At 49.1% G+C, this 26,367-nt stretch overlaps 1 protein-coding gene and 1 pseudogene across 19 annotated transcripts in view; one reads left to right on the forward strand and one right to left on the reverse strand.

Annotated features, from left to right (window-relative positions):
* The window catches only part of ANKRD27 (ankyrin repeat domain 27), a 72,043-nt gene that overhangs the window by 33,086 nt on the left and 12,590 nt on the right, over nt 1–26,367 (reverse strand). For 8 of the 19 annotated variants that reach the window (XM_078362096.1, XM_008987675.5, XM_008987676.5 and 5 more), the window contains 11 exons: nt 22,910–23,041; nt 15,176–15,286; nt 12,542–12,698; nt 10,735–10,889; nt 9,684–9,743; nt 9,544–9,597; nt 9,400–9,465; nt 9,238–9,314; nt 8,154–8,275; nt 6,761–6,839; nt 5,874–6,006 (listed from right to left, as the gene is read on the reverse strand). In XM_078362096.1, coding sequence (XP_078218222.1) covers nt 5,874–6,006; nt 6,761–6,839; nt 8,154–8,275; nt 9,238–9,314; nt 9,400–9,465; nt 9,544–9,597; nt 9,684–9,743; nt 10,735–10,889; nt 12,542–12,698; nt 15,176–15,286; nt 22,910–23,011 — 1,116 coding nt within the window. In that variant the 5' untranslated portion in view covers nt 23,012–23,041. Of the gene's footprint in view, nt 1–5,873; nt 6,007–6,760; nt 6,840–8,153; nt 8,276–9,237; nt 9,315–9,399; nt 9,466–9,543; nt 9,598–9,683; nt 9,841–10,445; nt 10,890–12,541; nt 12,699–15,175; nt 15,287–22,909; nt 23,042–26,367 lie in introns of all 19 variants that reach the window. The other 11 variants (XM_078362106.1, XM_078362103.1, XM_078362101.1 and 8 more) reach the window with 7 other exon arrangements.
* Nucleotides 24,075–24,476, forward strand: LOC108589610 (small nuclear ribonucleoprotein Sm D2 pseudogene; annotated as a pseudogene).

Here is a 26,367-nt window from a genome sequence, read left to right on the forward strand (position 1 = left end):
AGGGGTTAACCCTATTTACGAGAAACCCAGAAACCTAAGGAAGACCAGAAGCATGTGAAGCTGCAGCCGAGAATGGTACAGGTTCTTTCCTAGCTTTTTCTATTTCTTTTTTCTTTTCTGAGACAGGGTCTTGCTCTGTCTCCCAAGCTGGACTGCAGTGGTGCAATCACAGCTCACTGTAGCCTTGAACTACAAGGCCCAAGTGATCCTTCCACTTTAGCTTCTGGAGTATGTGGGACTAAAGGCGTGTGCCGCCATGCACAACTAATTTTTTGTAGAGATGGGGTCTCGCTACATTGCCCAGGCTGGTCTTGAACTCCTGGCCTCAGGTGATCCTCGTGCCTCAGCCTCCCAAAGTGCTGGATTGCAGGTGTGAGTGACCAGGCCCAATCCAGACTTTTTCAGAGATCTTTTTTTCCATTCACAAAGGTAACACTAGAGTCAGCCCAGGATTTTATTTTCAGAAAGCTGAAGTCTTCATTGAGACACATGCTTAAAGGATGTTGACTGGGTATGGTGGCTGAGGCCTGTAATCCCAGCACTTTGGGAAGCTGAGGTGGGAGAATCACTTGAGCCCAGGAGTTCAAGCCCAGCCTGGGCAAAATAGCGGGACCTCATTTCTACAAAAAATTTAAGAATTAAAAAATTAGCTGGGTGTGGTGACATGCACCTGTAGTCCCAGCTACCCAGGAGGCTGAGATGGGAGGATCACTTTGAGTGCAGGAGTTGGAGGCTGCAGTGAGCTAGGATCATACCACTGCACTCCACCCTGGGTGACAGAGTGAGATCCTGTCTCTAAGAAAAAAAAATGTTTACGGTCATCTCAAGTATAATTATATCTTGCAGAGAAAATTTCCGTGAAACTACATTATATAAAATCGATAGTAAAATCTAACCTGATGTACTCACATTTAGTCCTTAATCCTTTTCAGAAACCTCTTCTGCTGTGAGGAGATACACTTGGGCTATTTCCCTAAGAAATACCATCCATACATAGCAATGACTCTCCACATTCCTAAATGGAACATCATTACTTAAACCAGTGAATGGCTAAGACAGAGGCCATAAAAGAGACAGAAACACAACACTCGTGTCGCAAATGACAAGGAAGCCATGACACCTGCTCCATCAATTACAGGCCACTGTAAACACCAGCATCTCTCAATACCTGCAGGGCGGGCTTTGCAGCCAGCCATAAAGATGATGCACACCTGTCTCAAGGTTTCGCCAGAATCAACCACGCTACAACTGGGAGGGCGGGACCAGGGTCCGACACCCCGACAACAAGAGGGGTGCCTTGGGCTGTGACCCTCCCTTGACCATCCAAACACAACACTATCCCCAGGGACATCCATACACCCCAGATGCAGAGACAAACAGATGTGCCCAAGACATCTGTTTGAGCCCACAGAGGGATTGGACTCAGGCCAGGAGCAGTGGCTGGTGCCTGTAATCCCAGCACTTGGGGAGACTGAGGCAGGTGGATCACTTGAGGTCAGGGGTTTGAGACCAGCCTGGCCAACATGGCAAATTCCCATCTCTACAAAAATACAAAAATTAGGGCCAGGCGTGAAGGCTCACGCCTGTAATCCCAGCACTTTGGGAGGCTGAGGTGGGCAGATCACCTGAGGTCAGGACTTAGAGACCAGCCTTATCAACATGGAGAACCCTATCTCTGATAAAAATACAAAATTAGCTAGGTGTGGTGGTACCTGCCTGTTATCACAGCTACTTGGGAGGCTGAGGCAGGAGAATCCCTTGAACCTGGTAGGCGGAGGTTGCAATGGGCCAAGATCACACCACTGCACTCTAGCCTGGAAAACAACAGCAAAACTCCAACCCAAAAACAAAAACAAAAAAATTAGTAGGGCGTAGTGGTATGCGCCTGTAGTCCCAGCTATTGGGGAGGCTGAGGCAGGAGAATCGCCTGAACCTGGGAGATGGAGATTGCAGTGAGTCGAGATCGCACCACTGCACTCCAGCCTGGGTGACAGAGCGAGACTCATTCTCGAAAACAAAAAAAAGGACGGGCCTCAAACCAACACCAGCACGGGAGAGGCAACCTCTCAAATACTACTCCCAATCTGCCTACAATATTTTCTGAAATAAAAGGAGGTGTGAGAGGCGTGAGAAGCATATGGACACTGTTAGGTCAGCCACCTCCTTACAGCCTGGCAAAGGCCTCCACGTGATGACCTTCCCACCTCAGGGCCACAGAAAGTAAGAAAGCAGGAGTGAGCCACACCACGGAGGCAGCAAGGGGGTGGGAGCACCTTCGAGAGGTGGACATCTCCCTCCAGGTGACCAGACACACCCCAGACCCAACAAGGAGCAGCAGACGGGTTCATCTGCAGGGTGGGAAAGCCAGCAAAGAAGTGAACTCTCAGAGTAATCAAAGCGAAAGAAGCGGAGGGCAGGGCAGACAGCACTGCAGACACAGTGAGAGCAGCACAGCTCCCAGAGCCTCATGGAAAACAAGTCACACTCACAACTCTTACACCCCAGCCATGGAAATGAACAGAAATTCTGATGCTGCACACGAATAGGCAGAGACAGAAGAGCACACGCATACTTTTTTTTTTTTTTTTTTTTTTTTGGTAGAGATGGAGTCTTACTATGTTGCCCACAGTGGTCTCCAACTCCTGGCCTCGGGTGATCCACCTGCCTCAGCCTCCCAGAGTACCGGAATAATAGGCAAGAGCCACTGCACGGGGCCCACATACATATCCTAGAATGTTGCTGATTTCCCCTAAATATGGAAACAAGGCAGAAGAAAACAACTTTTCAAAAGAGCCACAGCTAGCCACACATGAGATGCAATGGAGTAACCCCAATTTCACTGGCAGGGAGTGGGGGACAAATCAGACTTCAGAGAAAAGCAGAGATTAATTCTTCATCAAGTACCTGAATACTGATATTGTCAACAAGTGCAGAATGATCACGATCTAAAATTTTGGTTAAAAAGGTAACTGTGTTCATTCCTCACCACCGCCATGTCATGTGGCGGCAGAGGCTCAGGTGTGTTCAAGATTCAGCTGCACCTGTGACCCACCGCTGTGGCCCAGGAAAGCCTTGAACTGCTGCACCCGTGACCCACCGCTGTGGCCCGGGAAAGCCTTGAACTGCTGCACCTGTGACCCACCACCATGACCAGGGAAAACCCTGCATTGCTGCACCCATGACCCACCGCCATGGCCGGGGAAAACGTTGCACTGCTGCACCTGTGACCCACCGCCGGGGAAAACCTTGCATTGTGGCAACCGCGACTCACCACTATGGCCGGGGAAGGCCTTGCACTGCTGTACCTGTGACCCACCACCATGGCCAAGGAAGGCCCTGCACTGCTATACCCGTGACCCAACGCCATGGCCGAGGAAGGCCCTGCACTGCTATACCCGTGACCCACCGCCATGGCCGAGGAAGGCCCTGCACTGCTATACCCGTGACCCACCGCCATGGCCGAGGAAGGTCCTGCACTGCTATACCCGTGACCCACCGCCATGGCCGAGGAAGGCCCTGCACTGCTATACCCGTGACCCACCGCCGTGGCCGAGGAAGGCCTTGCATTGATGCAACTGTGACCCACTGCCATGGCCGGGGAAGGCCTTGCACTGCCACACCTGTGACACCCCGTCATGACCTGGGAAAACCTTGTACTGCTGTAACCATGACCCACTGCCATGACTGGGGAAGGCCTTGCACTGTTGTATCTGTGACCCCCCGCCATGACCTGGGAAAACCTTGCACTGCTGTAACTGTGACCCACCGTCATGGCTGAGGAAGGCCTTGCACTGTTGTACCTGTGACCCACCGCCGTGGCCGAGGAAGACATTGCTGCTGGCGCTGTAATGGACATTAACACTGCTTTACAAGGGGTGCTGAAGGCCGCCCTCGTCCACAGTGGCCTAGCACGTGGAATTTGCAAAGCTGCCAAAGCGTCAGACGAGCACTGAGCCCATCCTGGTGTGCTTGCAGCCAACTATAATGAGCCTGCGTGTGCCACCATATCAAACTAATTAAGGCTGATGACAACGAGAAACGAGGGGAATGGGTAAGGGCTCCATAAAACCAGCCAGCAGAGGAGACCCTCCGAACGGGCCAATGGCAGTGGTGTAGCAGTTATGGACTATGGCAAAGAATCTCGGGCCAAGGACGTCACCAAGGAGCGCTTCACGTGCAAGAAATGAACAAATAAAATGCTGGCTCACATTCCTCAAAAAAAAAAAAAGATACAATTATGTATGCACAGAAAAAACGCAAATGTTGTCTTCACTGCCATTCTATATACTGTAAATATTATTTGTAAGCAAAATTGGTCTTCTATTAAGGAAAAATAAAGCTATTCCTCTGGGGGAAAAACAGTAATATATATATATATATATATATATATATATATATTTTTTTTTTTTTTTTGAGACAGTCTCGCCGTGTCACTCAGGCTAGAGTGCCATGGCATGATCTCAGCTCACTGTAACCTCAGCCTCCTGAGTAGCTGGGATTACAGACACCTGCCATCACGCCCAGCTAATTCTAGTTTTAATAGACACAGGGTTTCATCATGTTGGCCAGGCTGGTCTTGAACTCCTGACCTCAAGTGATTTGCCCGCTGTGGCCTCCCAAAGTGCTGGGATTACAGGCTTGAGCCACGGCAACCGGCCCAGTACACACCATAATTCAATTCTGTCAAACATACATGAGTAGGAAAAAGACTAAAAATGCATGGATGTGTTGATAATCAATGATGCGGTGGAACTGCCCGCACCTGAGGGCGCCCGGACGGGCTGCTGCTGTCTCCCAGGTGCTTTCGCTCATCATTATCTTGGGAGATTCTACATCAAGGTCTGACAAAGACGAATGTTCAATCCTTGGCACTCTCACCTTGTACTATAGAGATCTTTTCATTTTATCGATTCCAACTTTGTGATTTCTGTACGATCACGTTTTACTCATTGATATGTAGTGAATTAGGCCTGCAGGACAATTGTGGTTCAAGATTCTCAAGATCCATGTGGAAATGTCATCACCCCCCAGCCAATGCTCACCAACAACCAAAGAAACAAGGGCAAGGCCAGTGAGTCCTCAAACTGCACAGTCTCACTGACGGTAGCGGTGGCCCATCGGGAGAGGCTGCTGCAAACACATAAGCTGCAGCGAGGAGGTGCAGCCGTGGCTGCACACCCTGAGGGGCCAACAGGAGCCAGAACAGCCGGAGCCCCAATCCCTACTGAGTCGGCAGGGTGGAAGTCCTGCCCTCCCAGGCACAGCTGCAGCCTTGCATGGAGCAGGACCCCGTATGAGCACCTTGGAGCTGCCCACCCCACCTGAGCCAGCACACCTGGTTGTGTGCAATGGCCAGACCCCGCACTTGCTCACAACCCCCTCGCCACTCCACACCTGGCTCACCCTTGGCAGGCGTGGGACCCAGACTGGTAGCACAAGCCAAGCGCAGCCTGCCAGGCCAATAGGGTGGAATGAGCCCAACAGGCCCGAACAAAACTCCGGCAAAGGAGCCACCAGCCACAGAGCTTTCTGGTTGGAAAAGTGACAGCCCAGGATCCTGTGGCATCACTTCTTGCCTATCAAGGTCAAGAAATCCCAATTCCCTGCTTCTGGCTTCCCTTTGCACCCACATGCCTTGGGAGAGGACGGGGACTAATGAAGGATATTAACAATGTAAATCCTAAGGATAACCCACCAGCTTCTCCCAACAATTGGGGGCTGAGTGGTTTTCAAGACTCGCAGATCTGTAACAGCTGAGGCCCCATTCCTGGGAAGCAATTTAAGAATCCCTCTGCCCACAGACAAACCCCAGCACCCTATCAAGGGACCCGTGATATCCACACAGGAAGGCCACAGCAGGGGTGAGATCTTACAGGGGGTTTAGCAGAGAGGCTTCCTTGTCGAATATATTCGATGGCAGCTTCGAATGAGGTCAGGCAGTATCCCAATTCATCCTTTGCCGAGCTGCTAAACCTGAAGTTTTTGATGTAACTCAAATTTGCCATCCTAATGAAAGGAAGAAAAAAGTTATGTTGTTGTCTACCAAAGTCACACTTCTGAAAAAACAGAATTATTGGCTTGAGTGACTGATCAAATATCTAAAGTCAGTCGGTTCGCTCAGGGAATTATAACCACAGTCCCCTAGGTCTCTGCAGAGCACGTGCGATGGGAACAGAGACCCCTAGGTCTCTGCAGGGCACGTGCGATGGGAACAGAGACCCCTAGGTCTCTGCAGGGCACGTGCGATGGGAACAGAGACCCCTAGGTCTCTGCAGGGCACGTGCGATGGGAACAGAGACCCCTAGGTCTCTGCAGGGCACGTGCGATGGGAACAGAGACCCCTAGGTCTCTGCAGGGCACGTGCGATGGGAACAGAGACCCCTAGGTCTCTGCAGGGCACGTGCGATGGGAACAGAGACCCCTAGGTCTCTGCAGGGCACGTGTGATGGGAATTACTAGCTACTTCCAGGAAGTAGTCTTTAGCAAGATGATTATCATAAACTGAGCTGTGGGCTCCGGAGGACAGACGATGGGTTTTTCCTGCCCAATCACTGCCTAGACACTCATTCCAGAACAAGAAATGTAAGCTCTCTGGGCCTTGGTTTCCCCGTCTGTAACTGGACGGATAAAGCGAGGCGAGTCCCCGCATCTGGCTCATAACAGGTGTCCAATCGAAGGTGGATTTTTCCTAGAGTCACACTAGAACTACCACAGTCCAGCACTACCGTTTTTAAAAGAGTATCTTAACAGAAAATGTTACCAGTTAGGGATCTCCGTTTTCACAAGCAAGTATAACAGGACTGAGAGCAGGTCATCAGCACACATGGTTTCCAGGTTCACTGCAAATGGGAAACACACATTCAATGCCAGAGTGAGATTCAAACGGACCAACAGGCGTACCAACTCCCTACCACTGTGCAATTCATGAAACGATGTCATCAGGGAAATCACACATCCAAGGGAAACCCCATCATACAAGGTGCTTTGCAGCGTCCTGATCACATGTCAGGTTCAGGGGGGAAAAGAATGCCCAGCATTTTCAGAACACGTGCAAAACAAGGTATGACTAACTCAGGCCAGATACAGCGGCATGGGCTGTATCCCAGTAATCCCAGTGTTTTGGGAGGCCGAGACAGGAGGATTGCTTGAGGCCAGGAGTCTGAGACCAGCCTGGGCAATACAGCAAACATCCCCCCTACAAAAAATATGAAAAGTAGCCAGGTATGGTGGTGCAGGCCTGTAGTCCCAGGTACTCAGGAGGCTGAGGCAAGAGGATCACTTGAGCCCAGGAGTTCAAGGCTCTAGTGACCTACAATTGTACCCAGCCTGGGTGACAGAGTAAGACCCTGTCTCTTAAGAAAAAAAAAAAGATGGTAACTCCCAGCAGATCATGCCTTGCAACCCCCTTGGACAGTGAAAAAGCCCAGGGAGGTGGCAGCAGTGACACAAATTGAAGATGTGCCAGGAGCCATGACCAAAAGCCGCTTTCTTCCTAAAGTCACTAAGGTCTTCCTAAGGTCACTTCCGTTTTATACACATGGAGTCCACTGCCCACGTGGAGTTTCACTTATTTTTCCATTGTGAAATTTTAAGTAATTCATTCACGTTTAAAAACTCAAACCATACAAAAGAGAAAATTGTGAATATCCCTCCCATCACTGCCAACCAGTCTCCTTTCCCAGAGGCTCCTGCTGTTGCTTCCCACATACCTGTCCAGGACAGCTATGAGCCTGCCATCACGTCATGGCTCTACAGCTGCCCCCCTCTTTGTATGATGCTGCTGGCTGGAAGTCTACCATATGCATTCCTGTTTATTCACTCAATACACTCAGGATCATCCTTTATCTACACATATAGCTATGTCTCTTCCTCACTGACTTTTTCTTGTTTTAATCTTTTCTTTTTTTTTTTTTTGAGAAGAGGTCTCACTCAGTCACCCAGACTGGAGTTCAGTGGTGTGATCACAGCTCACTGCAGTCTCTAACTCCTGGCCTGAAGTGATCCTCCCACATTGGCCTCCCAAAGCACTGGAGTTACAGAGGTGAGTCCCCATTGCCGAGTGCCATAAAATCCCTTAAGATAGCACCACTTCTTTGCTTTTTCATCTGGAAGTAGCATCTACCCTGGCCTTGCCCCCTTCCCCAAGCACAAACCTCTCTGGCTTGGAGACTGTGTAATGAGCTGCACCACCTTTCGCAAGCAGACAAGCTTCTGCTGTGGGGAGGTGCATTTGTTCAGCTGAGCCAGCTCTCTCTTGGCACGAGGTATGTTGAAGCTGTAAAATAATTTGGAAAGTGACAACTTTGGAGAACAGTAAGAGAACCTTTCCGCCTAGACGTAAGAACACATCTCAGGGTCTATACTTCTCACGACAAACCAGAAAGTATAAAAAACAAAAACAGATTCTGAGACGTCATCTGACTCAAGTCAGCGGCAAAACAGAACAGCCTTCAATCCTATTCAGGCTGCCAGATGATAGAGCTGCACCAGAAGTTTAAAAAAAAAAATCCTATTCCAAGAGGGAAATAACCCAAAGTGACAGGTGGGAGGGTGAAAAATGTTTATGACCTAATGAAACTTAAATTAGGCCAGGCATAGTGGCTCATGCCTGTAATCCCAGCACTTTGAGAGGTTGAGGTGGGCGGATCACCTGATATCAGGAGTTTGAGACAAGCCTGGCCAACATGGTGAAACCTTGTCTCTACTAAAAGTACAAAAATTAGCTGGGTGTGGTGGCACGTGCCTGTAATCCCAGCTACTTGGGAGGCTGAGGCAGGAGAATCACTTGAACTCGGGAGGCGGAGGTTGCAGTGAGCCGAGATCACACCACTGCACTCCAGCCTGGGCGACAAAGTGAGACTTCATCTCAAAAAAAATAATAATAACAACTAAAATTTTAAAAATGAAACTTAACTAACTCCTAAGTAGGTGCCTCTATGGCAGGGTTCCCTTAGGTGGGCAGGTGGGATGTCCCCTGCATGCAGAACCCACACAGCCGAAGGGCACGCCCAGTGGCTCTCATGCAGCCAGCATGCTGGGGCACAGTGCAGGAGGGGGACGGCCACACAGTCACCTGTAAAGAGCAGCCTTTATCTTTGGTTGCCAGTAACTGCATTGCTCCTCACAACTAACCACATCAAAACAGCGTGTCACCTCTGCCACCAGGAGGGCCTGCTTCTGGGAGAAGATGGCACCCCTGCCCCAAGGATGCCAAGCCACTGCACTGCAAACCCTTACCTGAACTCCGGTTTCACACCAATATCTTTCTGCTGAAGATCTTGAAGGCTTCTTGTGATTTTGTTAAAGGCAGCATCCTAACAACAGATATTAACGAAGCTTCAAATTTCTCAAAAAGCACAGAAGGAAGCTTCCAACTTGGGTGATAATGACTGAACCTACTTCGCTTGCCTCCATGGTCCCCACATATTTAAAGATCAGGTCGTAAATTTCATGATGGACGTATATCTGTGGAATGAACAGACCCCATTCAGGGTGTGAGCGGGCAACAGGGAGCGCCTCCCAGCCTCTCCGCCCCGCCCTCACCTCCACTGCCTGCTTCATCAGGCTCATCTGGGTCTCCTGCTTGGCGAGCATTTTCTAGAGGGCAAGGGAAGCACAGTGAAAGGGCTTGGATTTGCATGGGGCGCACCGCCACTCGCCCTCTCGGAAGCCTTGCTGCTTACCAGGTGAGAGTCCCGCAGAAGCTGCTGGAGACATTTGGTGTAGAGAGCGTTCGCTGAGTCCTAAACCACACAGAGCAGAGGGACAGGCCACCCTTACTTGTAAGGACACGAGAGCCGGAGCAGGTAACTCGCCCAGAGCTTCAGGTGCTAACACAAGCTTTATCAAGTCAATTACATAATTTTTCTCAACTTTTTTTTTAGGTGTATATGCATTAAAAACAAGAGAAACTTCCTCTCGGGGTTAACATAGAGGATAATAGTACTCGTTTTTATATTTCCTCATGACTTACACCACTTCATTTGTTTTTTAAATTTTATTAATTTATTTATTTATTTTGAGGTGGAGTCTCCCTCTGTTGCCAGGTTGGAATACAGTGGCACAATCTTGGCTTACTGCAACCTCCACCTCCCAGGTTCAAGCAATTCTCCTGCCTCAGCCTCCCAACTAGCTGGGACTACAAGCGCATGCCACCACACCCTAATTTTTGTCTTTTTAGTAGAGACGGGGTGTCACCATGTTGGCCAGGATGGTCTCGATCTCTTGACCTTGTGATCCGCCCACCTTGGCCTCCCAAAATACTGGGATTACAGGCGTGAGCCATCAAGCCTGGCCCGCTTCATTTTTTTTTAGAGACAGGGTCTCACTTTATTGCCCAGACTAGAGTGCAGTGGTGTGACTATAGCGTGCTGTAGTCTCAAACTCCTGGGCTGCCCCACCTCGGCCTCCCAAGTAGCTGAGAATGTACATGCATGCCACCACACCTGGGTAATTTTTGTATTTTCTGTAGCAACGGGGTCTTTTTATGTTGCCCAGACTGGTCTTGAACTCACGGCCTCAAGGGATCCTCCCGCCTTGGCCTCCCAAAGTGCTGGGAAGACAGGCTTGCACCACCATGCCCGGCTAAACTACTTTTATAGTTAGAGAGAAACATTTTTAAAAGACTTCAAACAGTGAGGCAGCATCCAGCAGTCTGCAGGAAACTGAGGGCTCCCAGCACCCTGCACTGAACCAAGACAGGCACGCCAGGCAGAGGACAGCACAGCTACTGACTATGTGGTGACGAAGGCTCTTTCTCTCGCATTCTCGGAACATTCGGTGGAAAGAGGCGATGTTCCTGTCAAATCGCTCAGAGTGTCTTCCCAAGAATTCTCTCACATCTTCAATGGTTTTCAGGGAAAAGGGATCTGAGGGTGCCAAAGGCTCTTCTGAAAAAAGAAACAGGTCAGGCCGCTTCTGAAGCCTCTGTTGGTTCCTGACTCTCTGTCCTATCCTACAGGGTCTAGGGCCTCTGGAGAGAAGGGCACATAGCCTTATTTCAAGACACTGCATAAGAATAGCCCAGTTACAGGACACCCTGGGGTCCAGAGAGCCTGGTCCTCTCAAGGCCTCTTCCGGGGACAAAAACAAACTATCTGGGACAATGGGCAAGACCCCAATTCCTAACAATAGGAGCATCAGTGTGCATCCAGCACATTAATTGTTCTCTCAATTTTCTGGGGCAAAACAAGAATATTTATTAAAAATAACAAGATCTCAAAGAGGCGCAATGCTGGGGCCAGGCGCTGTAAGAGCCAGCCCTGAAGCTGAGACCCAGAGACAAAGCCAGGGCTACTGCTTTGTACCACTCAGGGGGCAAAAGTCACATCCCACATGGATCACAGGCAGGCTGAGGTCTTCGTGAATGCTGCCTCCTGGAAGTGTGCAGTGCCCAACCTGCGCAGCAGCCCCGATCCGCACTTCCTTAGCTCAGTGACTTTAAGTTCTAGGAAGAACCACTGAAAACAATTACATAGGTCTCCATGTGGCTCCTGAGTATTTTCCAGGAGGTTTAACCTTTTTAAAAATATATTTTTTTAAAATTATTTTTAAAGATAGAGTCTTGCTCTGTAGCCCAGGCTAGAGTGCAGTGGCGTGATCATGGCTCACTGCAGCCTTGAATTCCTAGGCTCGAGTGACCTTCCCACCTCAGCCTTTTGAGGAGCTGAGACTACAGGCACACACCACCATGGCTAATTATCATTATTATTTTTTTTACTTATTTATTATTTTTTGAGACAAAGTCTCACTCTGTACCCCACACTGGAGTACAGTGGCACAATCTCGGCTCACTGTAGCCTCTGCCTCCCGGGTTCAAGCGATTCTCCTGCCTCAGTCTCCCAAGTAGCTGGGATTACAGGAGCACACCACTGCACCCAGCTAATTTTTTTTGGATTTTTAGTAGAAACAGAGTTTCACCATGTTGGCCAGGCTGGTCTTGAGCGCCTAATCTCAGGTGATCCACCCGCCTTGGCCTCCCAAAATGCTAAGATTACAGGCGTGGGCCACCGCGCCTGGCCTACTTTTTATTTTTGAGACAGAGTCTCACTCTGTCACCCAGGATAGAGTGCAGTGTTGTAATCTCGGCTCACTGCAACCTTCGCCTTCTGGGTTCAAGCAGTTCTCCTGCCTCAGCCTCCCAAGTAGTTGGGATTATAGGTGTGCGCCACCACGCCCAGCTAATTTTTGTATTTTTAGTAGACCTGGGGTTTCATCATGTTGGCCAGGCTGGTCTTAAATACCAGGCCTCAAGTAATCTGCCCACCTCAGCCTCCCAAGGTGCTGGGATTACAGGCATGAGCCACTGTGCCTGGCCTGATTATTTCATTTTTTTATAGAGATGTGGTCTCACTGTGTTGTCTAGGCTGGTTTTGAACTCCTGGCATCAGCGATCCTCAAGCCTTGGCCTCCCAAAGTGCAGGGATTACGGGCACGAGCCACCATGCCTGGCCTTGTCTAACCTTTAGACAGCTAAATCAGGAACAAATTCAACAAAGACATTTCTCTAACGCAGGAGAAAAGGGGTTTCCTGCTGGAATACCTGAACTCTCTCTCTTTTCCAAAGGATGAGCTATACACAGGATGCTGAAACTCTCTTCTTTTTCATTGTAGAAAGTTTCTTCGAAGAGAATGGGCACTGAGAGAAGACAGGCAAAACCAGCTCCTAATTTAATCCTGTTTCCTTGTATAAAGACATCCTGCAAACAAGAAAGCCGTCACTGCACCAGCGGCCGGTGGCAACCATGTCCCGCTCTCAGCCTGGCCTCCAGTGTGGCACTTAACCAGACCCTACGGCCTTCCTCCCAGTGTGGGCACAAATGCTCTCCTGTTTTGCTCATTTTGATACGAAAATGTTTCCTCTTTGTTTACCTAGTAGCTGTGGCTACAAAATACCTGGATCATTTTTATTTTATTTTTTTCTTTTGAGACAGAGTCTCACTCCATCACCCAGGCTGGAGTGCAGTGGGACGATCATGGCTCACTGCAACCTCCACCTCCGAGGGTCAAGCAATTCTCCTGCCTCCGCCTCCTGAGTCGCTGGGACAACAGGCACCCACCGCCACCACGCCCAGCTAATTTTTCTATTTTTAGTAGAGATCGGGTTTCACCATGCTGGCCAGGCTGGTCTCGAACTCCCAGCCTCAGGTGATCCGCCCGGCTTGGCCTCCCCTAGTGCTGGGATTGCAGATGTGAGCCACTGTGCCCACCCACACAGTACATCGGTTCGTCTTTTCAGTTTCCTTCACTTGGAACAGTGCCTCAGTCTGTCTGTGCCTTTCAGGACACTGACATTTTTGTTTTGTATTGCAGACTCTCCGTGTTTGGGAGGGTTTATCTGATGTGTCCTGACAATTACATTACAGTTACACATTTCTGATAGGAATACCCGGAAAGGGGTGTTTTATCTCCCTCTGTGTATCCTGATGGAAGACACATGATGTCAGCTTTTTTTCATTGTTGATGTTAACCACGGGATATGTGCTGTGTTGTTCCATTTTGTTTTGCTTTTAAAACGGGAGCAGGTAGGTTCCGAGAGGGGGAGACTTTCTTCCGATTCAGGAATGGCCTGTTTTCCCTGGCATCCCCGGGTCAGGATAGCCCAGCCACACTGTCCTCACTGGGGCGGGGACTGTGCTCAGACGTGGCAGGCGAGGCCTGTGGCGCTGTGATGGGGGGTTGTCAGTGTGTCTGCTCTGCCCTGCGGCTCACGAGACACGCTGCTGTGTTCCTGCCAGAGATCTGCTGACCCCAGCTGTCAGTCACCTCTTAATTGATTCATTCTCTTTTGGACACCCAGCTCTACAAAGAGGGCAGGAGTCAGGCTTTGCATGGCTGGTCTGCCCCCCGCACCCAGCCCTGACCACAGTGAGCAGTGCAGAGAGCAGCAGGTAGGATTCAGCCCTGGGTACACTGCAGCACCAGATTATTTCAGTCTCTTACACAGGGGGAGCTTTCCTATTTTTCCTTTTCACAAAGAACACAGGACTTCTACTCAAGAAATAGCTCAATGCTTTTTCTGTTGCAACATTTAAAAAGGATCCAGGCCGGGTGCGGTGGCTCATGCCTGTAATCCTAGCACTTTGGGAGGCCAAAGTGGGCAGATCACAAGGTCCATCCTGGCCAAAATGGCGAAACCCCATCTCTACTAAAAATACAAAAATCAGCTGAGCGTGGTGGTGTGCGCCTGTACTCCCAGCTACTTGGGAGGCTGAGGCAGGGGAATTGCTTGAACCCGGGAGGCAGAGGTTGCAGTGAGCCGAGATTGTGCCATTGCACTCCAGCCTGGCAATAGCACGAGACTCTGTCTCAAAAAAAACCACAAAGATTTAAAATAATGATATGTGTCAAGACAGATAAAAACCAATGTGACAAGAACATGAACAGCTTAAGGGGGGGCATGTTTAAGAGTTTTTTTCAACTTTACTACAACATATGAAATTATTTCAAATTGAAAAGGTTGTTTACTGGGTGGGTTTTTTTTTAGACAGGGTCTCACTCTGTTGCCTAGGCATGGCTTACTGCAAGCTCAAACTCCTGGGCTCAAGCGACCCTCCTACCTCTGCCTCCCAAGTAGATGGGACTACAAGTACACACCACCACACCTGGCTAATTTTTTTGTTTTTATTTTTGTCAGAGATAGGGTCTCACTGTGTTGTGCAAGCTGGTCTCAAACTCCTGGCCTCAAGTGATTCTCCTGCCGCAGCCTCCCAAGTGCTGGGATTACATGGCACTTTGGTGCAATGGTGTGAGCCACCATGCCCAACTGAAACAAAAAGCTTTTAAAAACTAAAATACTCATCCCTGATGTCCTATTTGGGGCCAAGCAACTGACAAGCTTTTTATGGCACTGGGATAAAACAGCTTCCTCTGGCATGGACAGCGGCAAAGAGGAGGTGTTCCAGTAACTTACGGCAGAAACCCATCACGGGGTCAGGGAGAGATGCCCCGAGCCTCCCATCCTCCAAGGCAGCAGCTGGGGTCCCGCCCACTGTCACCACCTCCCTTTCCTCCACCACAAAGACAGGATCCCTCCAGCTCCCCACGGGGCTGCCGTGTGTGTCAAATGCTACCACCGCCAGCAGCTGTGGAAAGCTGAGAACAGGACTCTGTCCCCTCCCCTCTGCCCCCAAACACCGAATAGGTGACCCTGGCCGACCCACCAAGAAATGAATACCTTTCCATTTAAGGTCTGAAAATGCTCTTCCACAGGTATCAAAATGTAGGACTCAAACTGACAAGTAGACTGGATGCCTCTCGGCAGGCTTCCTTTGCAAGGTACTAAGACCTGGAAAAAACAATTCGGGGGAACATTACAGAGATGTGCCATTTCCCACCTCGACAGAACAGAGTGTGCCCAAAGGTGCCCCAGCTGGACACAGAGACCTGCTGGCACAGAGAACGCCCGAGGTCCCTTGCCAACACGGCCACAGTGGCTGCCAGCTGAGCTAATCTGCTGTTGCTGCTCTTGTTGTTGCTGTTGTGATGGAAGCAGCCTCGCCCTACCACAGGCAGAGGGAGGAGAACCGCACAAAGCCTTCTCCACCTTCAGATGTGGAGGCAGGTGGCTCCTTCCCACATTCACTCGGTCCCCCCACAGCTAGTAGCCCCAGGCTCGCTCTCTATTCTCAACATTGCAGTTACAAGGACCCAGAGGCTCAGGGACAAGTCCAGACAAAGAAAGGAGCACTTGGAAAGTACAGAAAAGGGAAGGTAAGAAACCACACATTCTCCCACCACTCAAAAAAGAAACACAGCCAGGCACAGAGGCTCACACCTGTCATCTTAGCACTTTGAGAGGCCAAGGCGGGCAGATCACTTGAGGGCAGGAGTTCAAGACCAGGCTGGCCAACATGGTGAAACCCCAGCTCTACTAAAAATACAGAAATTAGCCGGGCGTGGTGGTGCACGCTGAGCAGTTTGAAAGGCTGTAATCCTAGCAGTTTGAAAGGCTGAGGCAGGCGGATCACTTGAGTTCAGGGTTTGAGACCAGCCTGGCCAACATGGTGAAACCCAGTCTCTACTAAAAATACGAAAAGTTAGCTGGGTGCGATGGTGTGTGCCTGTAATCCCAGCTACTCAGGAGGCTGTGCTTGAGCCCAGGAGGTGGACGTTGCAGTGAGCTGAGATTGCACCATGGCAGAGCAAGATTCTGTCTTTTTTTTTTTAAAAAAAACACACACACATGAATATATGGATGATGGTTTCCTTCTAATCTTTTCTTTGTTGGGTTTTTTTTTTAGTTTTTTTGAAGACAGGGTCTCATTCTCTTACCCAGGAGTGCAGTGGCGCGATTTCAGCTCACTACAACCTCTGCCTCCCAGGGCCAGGTGATCCTTCCACCTCGGCCTCCTAAGTAGCTGGGACTATAGGCGTGTGCCACCATATCCGGTGAATTTTTTTGTTTCATTTCTGTCTTTGTTTTTTTGTTTCTTTAGTACAGATAGGGTTTTATCATTTTGCCCAGGCTGGTTACGAACTCCTGGATTCCAGCGATCTACCTGCCTCAGCCTTCCAACGTGCTGGGATTACAGGCATGAGCCCCCATGCCCCACCAAAGAGTGCATTCTTATATGCTATATACTTAGATTACACAGTGATTTACCCCACAGTTTCTTGAACATGATATATTTACATCTTAAGACCATGGTTAGCTGCACTACTAATTATTATTATTTCTATATATTTTCTTTTTGAGACGGGGTCTCACTCTGTCACCTAGGCTGGAGTGCAGTGGCACAATCACTCTAAATTCACTAAAAGCTGCATTTTATGGGGAAAAATAAAAGAAGCCAGGTGTGGTGGCTCACGCCTATAATCCCAGCACTTTGGGAGGCCAAGGCAGGTGGATCACTTGAGTCTAGGAGTTCAAGACCAGCCTGGGTGACATGGCAAAACCCCATCTCTACAAGAAATACAAAAATTAGCCAGTCATGGTATTATATGCCTGTAGTCCCAGCTACCTAGGAGGTTAAGGCAGGAGGATCACTTGAGCCCAGGAGGCAGAGTTTGCAGTGAGCCAAGATCACACCACTGCACTCCAGCCTGGGTGATAAATAAGACCCCATTTCAAAAGAAAGAAAGAAAAGTCAAATAAAAAGCAAAAATCTGCATGAGTGGCACCTACTCCAGGGCGCCCTCCTGCCTCCTCCCCAGGCTGGATTAGGCACTCCACAGCTGCCCACGCTGCCTTCCGTCCTGACACTCATTCCTCTGGCCTACAAATGGCCTGTTTCTGGAATTCCCTGAAGGCGTGCCAGGTTCCCCACTGATCGAGTAACCCTGAAACCCGGCATGGTGCCTGGCATGGCAGAGTGGATGGCCACGGCGTGTTAGAATCATTTATACTAAATAATTCCTGAGAACTGGAGCAGGGGTCTCAGTACCCTTAACCTGGATGAAAGTCAATTCCTGAGGCTTAGAAAACACGTCCTAGGCTCCCAAACTAAACCCCCAGAGCCTACTTACCCCATTAAATCAGACATCTCAATAAAAGGACCAACCTTAATATTACTCTTTTGAAATTGTTGTTTTTCCTGCAGGCAAATGGGCAGGTCCCCTGCTGCACCTGGAAAGCCTGGAGGACTTTCAACCCTGCACTAGAGGCCCAGGGACGCAGACCTGCCCAGCCTGCTCTGAGGACGCCGCAGGTGTGTAATTAGCCGGATAGTTTTAAGCGCAGCGGTGACTTTTAGAAGCAGTGGGGGTGTCACCGGCCTCTGAGACTGAAATTTGAAATTTGGGTGAGCACAGAAGGCACCTCCACTGTCCAATCAGAGAGGAGAGGAGGGCAGGAAGAAGACACCTGCCTGAATATAGGGTCATTCCCACAAAAGGAGCACCTGGGAAGGAAGGCGCCTGATGACGAGGCTGGGTGGGGGTGGGCCAGGGTAGGGACAAGGGCGGGGGCGGGGGCGGGGGAAGGAGAAGCAGTCAAGCCATGCCCTCAGCGGCTCCACACACACTGCTGCCGGGCCACACAGAGATGAGGTGGTCCGGACACAGAAGTGTGGTCCTGTTCACTCTGTGGGACACTCATGTTTATAAGTGGTGATTTTACATTTTTTGGAGCCTAATAAAGGACTCTGATCCCCAAGGCAGACTCAAGGGCAGTCAAACTTGGTACAAGGTCACAGCCAGCCTCGAAACATAGCAAGACCCCCATCTCTATCTCTATCAAAATACTAAAAATGAAATAAAGTTGGTACAATGCCCAAAATTCATGGAAAGATATTTGGCATTCAAGTGCTAAAGCCACAGGGATTCCTCAGAGGTGACAGAAAGGATGGCATTTTCCTGGAGACCATCAGGATATTTGACTTTTTCTTTCAATCCATAAACATGGGTAGAGCATGACTACAGATTGGACAGGGGTGGGCCCACGTCCCTCATCACACAGACGAGAGGGGGCCGGCGTGGGCCAGCAAACCTGACCAGTGTGACAGTGACACCAACTCCTGCACTCTGCTGATTTCTGCTGAGAAGCTGGCCTCCCTGATTCTTTATGAATTTTCTTTTTTTAAAGATGGGGTCTCACTATGTTGCCCAGGATGGAGTGCAGTGGCTATTCAGAGGTACAATCCCACTACTGATCAGGAGTTTTTGTTTGTTTTTCTGGGACAGAGAGACTTGCTCTGTCACCCAGGCTGGAGTGCAGTGGTGCAATCTCGGCTCACTACAACCTCCATCTCCAGGGTTCAACTGATTCTCATGCCTCAGCTACCGGAGCAGCTGGGATTACGGGCATGCACCACCACACCCGGCTAATTTTTATATTTTTAGTAGAGATGGGATTTCACCATGTTGGCCAAGCTGGTCTTGAACTCCTGACCTCAAATGATCCGCCTGCCTCGGCCTCCCGGAGTGCTGGGATTACAGGTGTGAGCCACCGTGCCTGGCCAATAAAGTGCTTTTCGGTTACAAGTCATGGGATCCCACTCAAGTCCACTTTAGCAAAAGGGGGATTTTAAATGAACTTTTCTCCCTTGTCGCCTTCCTTTTGGGGACACTGGAGGATAGAGACTCTTCTCAGGCTCTGCATTGTGGGATCCCCACAGAACCCCAGACCCTCACTCCAGCTCCTCCTGAGATCCAAGGCATATCTACAAGGAACTGCTTGAGTCCACAAAGGGCAGCAGTGAGCCTCTGGTCTTCCTCGGCTTTGTTTGGTGAACTTGAATCAGTGAGGTTGCCAGGCATGCTGGTACACGCCTATAATCCCAGCTACTCAGGAGGCTGAGGCAGGAGGATTGTTGGTGCCCAGGAGCTCTAGGATGTCGTGAGCTATGCTGACTGTATTTCCACACTAAGTTTGGCATTAATTTGGTGACCTCCCAAGAGTAGGGGACCACCGCCAGGCTGGAAATGGAGCAGGTCAAAACTCCTGTGCTAGGCCAGGCATGGTGGCTCAGCACTCTGGGAGGCCAAGGCAGGTGGATCACTTGAGGTCAAGAGTTCAAGACAAGCCTGGTCAACATGGTGAAACCATGTCTCTACTAAAAATACAAACACTAGCCAGGCGTGGTGGTGGGCATCTGAGGCAGGAGCAAGTAGGCCGAGGCAGGAGAATTGCTTGAACCCAGGAAGCAGAGGTTGCAGCAAGCTGAGACAGAGCCACTGTGTTCCAGCCTGTGTGACACAGTGAGACTCCATCTCAAAAAAAAAAAAAATTACAAAAATTAGCCAGGCATGGTAGAGTGTGCCTATTGTCCCAGCTACTCAGGAGGTTGAGGTGGGAGGATTGCCTAAGCCTGGGAAGTAGAGGCAGCAGTAAGCCCTGACTGTGTCACTGCACTCCAGCCTAGGCAATAGAGACCCTGTCTCCAAAAAAAAGAAAGAAAAGCCCCAAGTGACAGTCACCAAGGCTCAGTAACACCATGCTGAGCAAGACAGTTTCCCCAAAGAGCTTCCAAAGAAATAACTACGCACAGCATGACACTTCCAAAAAGCCAGATAAAGATATATGTGAAAATACGCACTTGTCTAGACAGTAGTTTAAAATATCATACAACGAAGACAGGGAGGAAATATTCCAGCACTACAGCCAGGCCTTTCCTAATCCACGCCTGCTCTGCGTCCTGTACTTTTCCGCTGCGACACTCACCACCACAGTAATTCATATGCACTCGCCCAGTGAATGCCCATCTCTCACACTCTAATTTAAGCTCCATGAGGAGAAAGATGGTGATCTAGGGCCGAACGTGGCGGCTCACGCCTGTAATCCCAGCACTTTGGGAGGCTAAGGCAGGAAGATCACTCGAGGCCAGGGGTTCAAGATCAACCTGGTCAACATTTATTATTTCTACAGAAAAATAAAAACCAGCCAGGCATGGCAGCATAGGCTGCAGTCCCAGCTACTTGGGAGGCTGAGGCAGAAAAACTGCTTGAGCCTAGAGGTTTGAGGCTGCAGTAAGCCGTGTTCAGGTCACCGCCCTCTAGCTCAGCCTGGGGGACAGCGCAAGACCTATTTAAGAAAAAAAAAAAAGATAGTAATGTATGTTCCTATTTCTTGGTGAATCCCCACATCAAGCAAAGTATCTTGCATACAGCAGCCTTTAATAATGGTTGTGGGGCCGGGCGCGGTGGCTCATGCCTGTAATCACAGTACTTTGGGAGGCTGAGGCGGGTGGATCACAAGGTCAAGAGATCGAGACCATCCTGGTCAACATGGTGAAACCCCGTCTCTACTAAAATTACAAAAAATTAGCTGGGCATGGTGGCGTGTGCCTGTAATCCCAGCTACTCAGGAGGCTGAGGGAGGAGAAATGCCTGAACCCAGGAGGTGGAGGTTGCGGTGAGCTAAGATCACGCCATTGCACTCCAGCCTGGGTAACAAGAGCGAAACTCCGTCTCAAAAAATAATAATAATAATAATGGTTAAAAAAATAATAATGGTTGTGAAATGAACAGATGACAATGAATGTCTCTGGCGAATTTTATGACATTTTTATTTAAAAAGAGCTATACTCTCTAATTTTTTTAATAACGAACTTTTTGACTTCTAAAATCTAAAGTAAGAAGGTTGTGGTAAAGAAGTATGAATCACAAAAGTAATCATAAAAACTGGAAAAGATGTCAAGAAACTTAGTTTCTTTCTGGAGGCTGAGGCAGGTGGATCACTTGAGGCCAGAAGTTCGAGACCAGCCTGGCCAACATGGTGAAACCCTGTCTCTACTAAAAATACAAACAAATTAGCTGGGCATGGTGACTAGCACCTGTAATCCCAGCTATTCGGGAGGCTGAGGCAAACTGCTTGAACACAGAAGGCAGAGGTTGTAGTGAGTCGAGATTTGGCACTGCACGCCAGCCTAATCGAGAGAGTGAGTTTCTGTCTCAAAAGAAAAGAAATCTAGTTTCTGTTGGAAGAGCTTGGCCTGGGCAAAATGAAAGTCAATTCCGGGCCAAGCATAGAGGCTCACGCCTATAAACCCAACACCTTGGGAAGCCGAGGTGGTCGGATCACCTGAGGTTGAGAGTTTAAGACCAGCCTGGCCAACATGGGTGAAACCCCATCTCTATAAAAATAGAAAAAAATTAGCCAGGCGTGGTGGCACACGCCTGCAATCCCAGCTACTCAGGAGGCTGAGGCAGGAGAATCACTTGAACCCGGGAGGTGGAGGTTGCTGTCAGGCGAGATCATGCCCTGTACTCCAGTCTGGGCCACAGAGCAAGACTCTGTCTCAAAATAATTAATAAATAAAAATAAAAATAAATGAAAGTCAATTCTAGTGTCCCTGAGAGGCAGCTGAAAACCTGAAGCCACACTCAGCCCACCTGACTTCTCCTTCAGTTCAAATCCTCGGCCACCTCACATACCTGAGTAAAGTCACCCCACAGGATAAGAGAAGTGGATGCCCATTTGAGAGAGTAGGGGATGGCCAGGCACGGTGGCTCACACCTGTAATCCCAGCACTTTGGGAGGCTGAGGCTGGTGGATCACAAGGTCAAGAGGTTGAGACCATCCTAGCCAACATGGTGAAACCCTGTCTCTACTAAAAGCACAAAAATTAGCTGAGCATGGTGGCACGCACCTGTAGTCCCAGCTACTTGGAAGGCTGAGGCAGAAGAATTGCTTGAATCCCAGAGGCAGAGGTTGCAGTGAGCCAAGATTGCGCCACTGCACTCCAGCCTGACGACAGACCAAGACTCTGTCTCAACAACAAAAAAAAAAGAGAGAGAGAGTAGGGGACAACAGACAAAAAGAAGGCAAAAGACTCCTCAAGCGGAGGCCACAGACGACACAAGTGAACCCAGGACACTGTGTCCCAAGTGCTGTCTACATAGGATGCCTGCCAAGTTCACTGACCCAAGAACTGGAAAGACCCACAATGCGGGGCCCGTCCTCCATCCAGGCAGATGCCCCCACCATGACAGGCAACAGTGTCTCCTGCCTGTTTCTCTTATTCCTGTTACCTGGCTGCCCCTGGAGGCTTCTGAGGTTGTGGCCTCTACCAGAAAAGTCCTTTCATCACAGTGTTTTCCCTTTGGAAAAACCTTTCAAAGCAGTGTATGAATTTGTTTACTCGGTCCCTTATTCCATGAGGGTGAGCACCCACCTCCCAGACAGACCAGAACTCAAGGAGCAACTAATTTCAGCCCTGGAGAAGACCCCCATAGGCAAGAGAGAAACAAGAGAGACAAAGGTGAGCACCACAGCCTGAGACCGAGTATCACTGGGGTGCTCCATGAAAGGGCACAATTAGTCACAGGTGGGGCCAGGAGTTCAGAGAAAGGATTATAGTCTGGGTTGCAGTCCCAAGGGGCTTCCTGGAGGGAGAGGCTTATGGGGGCCCCTCGATGCTTACTCACAGACCAAGCGTACTGCTGGAAGTTTGGTAAGCTGGGCCTTAGTCTACCACGTGTTTGGAACCATTCATGCCTCAGGACAACCCCTGAGGCTCAGTGCACTTACGATGCCATGGATTTGGGCCACCTTGCTGCACAAGTCGGGACGCCACTTTTGCAGAGCCAGATAGAAAGGATTTTTCAGGAGGTCTTCATCATACAGAGCCATATGGACTTCCGAGGGGTCAGAGCAAATCTCCTGCAACAAGGGAGGGGAAAGCAGTGAATGGCCATTTGCAAGTTTACGTAACATAGGAAAGTCTGCATCTGGCGTTTTCTTCTTTTTTGAGACGGAGTCTTACTCTGTCACCCAGGCTGGAGTGCAGTGGCGTGATCTCGACTCACTGCAACCTCCAACTCACGGGTTCAAGCGATTCTCCTGGCTCAGCCTCGGGAGTAGCTGGGATTATAGGTGTGGCCACCACATCTGCTAATTTTTTTTATTTTTAGTAAAGTCAGATTTTTCCATGGTGGCCAGACTGGTCTTGAACTCCTGACCTCAGGTGATCTGCGCACCTCGGCCTCCCAAAGTGCTGACATTACAGGCATGAGTCATCGCACCCAGCCTGCATCTGACAATTTCTAAAGAGCATCCTCAAAAAAAAACAAAAGGATTCATGACATGCAATTTTCTTCTCCCACAGACTCACTCCACCAGGAAATCTCAAATATAACCCAACACTTCCAAGATGACCTATTTATTGGCTAATGTATAAATTATGTTCAGAAAATCTTGTTAAATTCCTGGCTAAAGTATAAATGACTATTTTTAGAACATCCTACATGACCAAAATTGTGACATTCTCAAGATACTCATGTATTTTCAATGAAATATTTTAGTACAAGGTAAAGTACTGAGTAATAATGCAAACCTAGACCAGAATTAAGGAATCGTCACGTATTGCAATGTTTGCCTCAGATTTTCTTTTAAGAAATAAACTAGAAGCCAGGTGTGGTGGTTCATGCCTGTCATCTCAGCACTTTGGGAACCTGAGGCAGGAGGACTCCCATGAGCCCAGGAGTTCAAGACCAGACTGGGGTATACAGCAAAACCCCCGTCTCTACAAAAATAAAACAATTATCTGGGTGAGGTGCCATATGCCTGTAGTCCCAGCTACTCAGAAGGCTGAGGTAGGAGGACTGCTTGAGCCCAGGAGTTGGAGACCAGCCTGGATAATATGGCAAGGTACTATCTCCATAAAAATTAAAATAATAAAATTTCTGTTAGTCGAGCAACACGGAGGAAACCGGAGTGAACCGAGAGCTTAGTGACCAACATGAGCCTCTTCAACAAGCGCAAGAGTCAGATGACCCCAGAGGAGCTGCAGAAGCGAGAGGAGGAGGAATTTAACACGGGTCCACTCTCTGTGCTCACTCATTCTGTCAAGAACAACACCCAAGTGCTCATCAACTGCTGCAGCAATGAGAAACTCCTGGGCCGCGTGAAAGCCTTTCACAGGCACTGCAACACGGTGCTGGAGAACGTGAAGGAGATGTGGACAGAGGTACCCAAGAGCGGCCAGGGCAAGAAGAAGGCCAAGCCAGTCAACAAACACCGCTACATCTCCAAGATATTCCTGCCTGGGGACTCAGTCATCGTGGTCCTGAGGAATCTGCTTATCGCCGGCAAGTAGGAGCCACCTATGCCTATCAGTCAACAGAACTCACTCCCCTGTCCTACAGAGATCGCTGCTGCTGGTGTTGAGAATAATAAAGCTCTGTGTTTTTCTCTAGTGGTTAAAAAAAAAAAAAAAATTCTGTTAGTCTGCACTATCATCTAGATGTTTATGTCCTCCCAAATCTCATATATTGAAATCCTAACCCGCTAGGTGGGACCTTTGGGGGGTGACTAGGTACAAAGGTAGAGCCTTCATGAATAAGATCAGTGCCCTTCATGGATGACATCAGTGCCCTTATGTGGCTGGGCACTGTGGCTCAGGCCTATAATCCCAGCACTTTTGAAGGCCAAGGTGGGTGGATCGCCTGAGATTTCAAAGAATTCAAGACCAGCATGGTGAAACCTCGTCTCTACTAAAAATACAAAAATTAGCTGGGCGTGGTGATGCTCATCTGTAATTCCAGCTACTCAGGAGGTTGAGTCAGGAAAATCACTTGAACCCAGGTGGCAGAGGTTGCAGTGAGCTGAGATCATGCTACTGCACTCCAGCCTGGGTGACAGAGGGAGACTCCGTCTCAAAAAAAAAAAAGAAAGAAAGAGGCCTGGGAGAGCTCCTTTGCTCCTCGGGTCACGTGAGGTTACAGAGAACAGAGAGCTGACTATGAAGCAGGCCATCCCCAGACACCCAACCTGCAAGATCTTCACCTTGTACTTCCCAGCCTCCAGCACTGTAAGAAACACATTTCTTTCATTTTCAGGCCACCCAGTCTATAGTGTTTTGTTACAGCAGCCTGCACGGGCTGAGATTGTCTGTGAGTATAAAGTCTTATCCCACTGTTTTTAATTTTCATTGGTTCATTAATTAAATGAACTAAATTTCTTTGTTTATGTTATATAACCTGCTTTATCATGTCTTTTGCTAGCTTTCCTACTAAATTGTTGGCCTTTTTCTTAGGATTAATAGTTCTTTACTCATGTGTATACTAAAGTAAGTTCTAAATATCATCTCCCAGACTAGGTGTGGTAGCTCACACCTGTAATCCCAGCATTTCGGGAGGATGAGGTAGGAGGATCGCCTTGAGGTCAAGAGTTCAAGATCAGCCTAGGCAACATAGCGAGATCCCATCTTTACAAAAATTTTTTTTAAAAATTAGCTATGTGTGGTGATGCGTGTCTATAATCCCACCTACTCAGGGGCTGCAGCAGGAGAATCACGTGGGCCCAGGAGATTGAGGCCACTATGAGCCATGATCACGCCATTGCACTCTACCCTGCATGATGGAGTGAGATGCTGTCTAAATATATACATATACATATATATATACATACACACACACACATACATATACACTCACACCATCTCCTAGTCTGTAATTTGCTTTTTCATTTTGTCAAATGGGTGCTTTCAGAAATAGAAGTTTGCCTGTTATTTACCTATTTTGAGACGAGATTTCACACTGTCACCCAACCTAGAGCTGCAGTGCAGTGGCATGATCGTAGCTCACTATAACCTTGAACTCCTGGGCTCAAGTTGTGTCCCACCCCCCACCTCAGCCTCCAGGGCAGCTGGGACTACAGGCATGCGCCACCACACCCAGCTATTTTGTTATTTTTTGTAGAGACGGGATTTTGCTGTGTTGCCCATGCTGAACTTGAACTCTTGGCCTGATGCAACCCTCCCACCTCGGCCTCCCAAAACGCTGGGATTACAGGTGTGAGTCACTGTGCCTGGCCAGAAGTTTTGATGTAAATGGACAGTCATCCCTCAGTGTACTCGTGGGATTTGGTTCTGGGACCCCCTTGTATACTCAAGTCCACGCAGACTCAAATCCCACAGTTGGGCCTGTGGAACTCACACATCTATGTCAGCCCTCCACGTACACAAATTTGCATCCTGTGAATATGGT

This window comes from Callithrix jacchus, chromosome 22, assembly GCF_049354715.1.
Source record: "Callithrix jacchus isolate 240 chromosome 22, calJac240_pri, whole genome shotgun sequence".
NCBI lineage: Eukaryota > Metazoa > Chordata > Mammalia > Primates > Cebidae > Callithrix > Callithrix jacchus.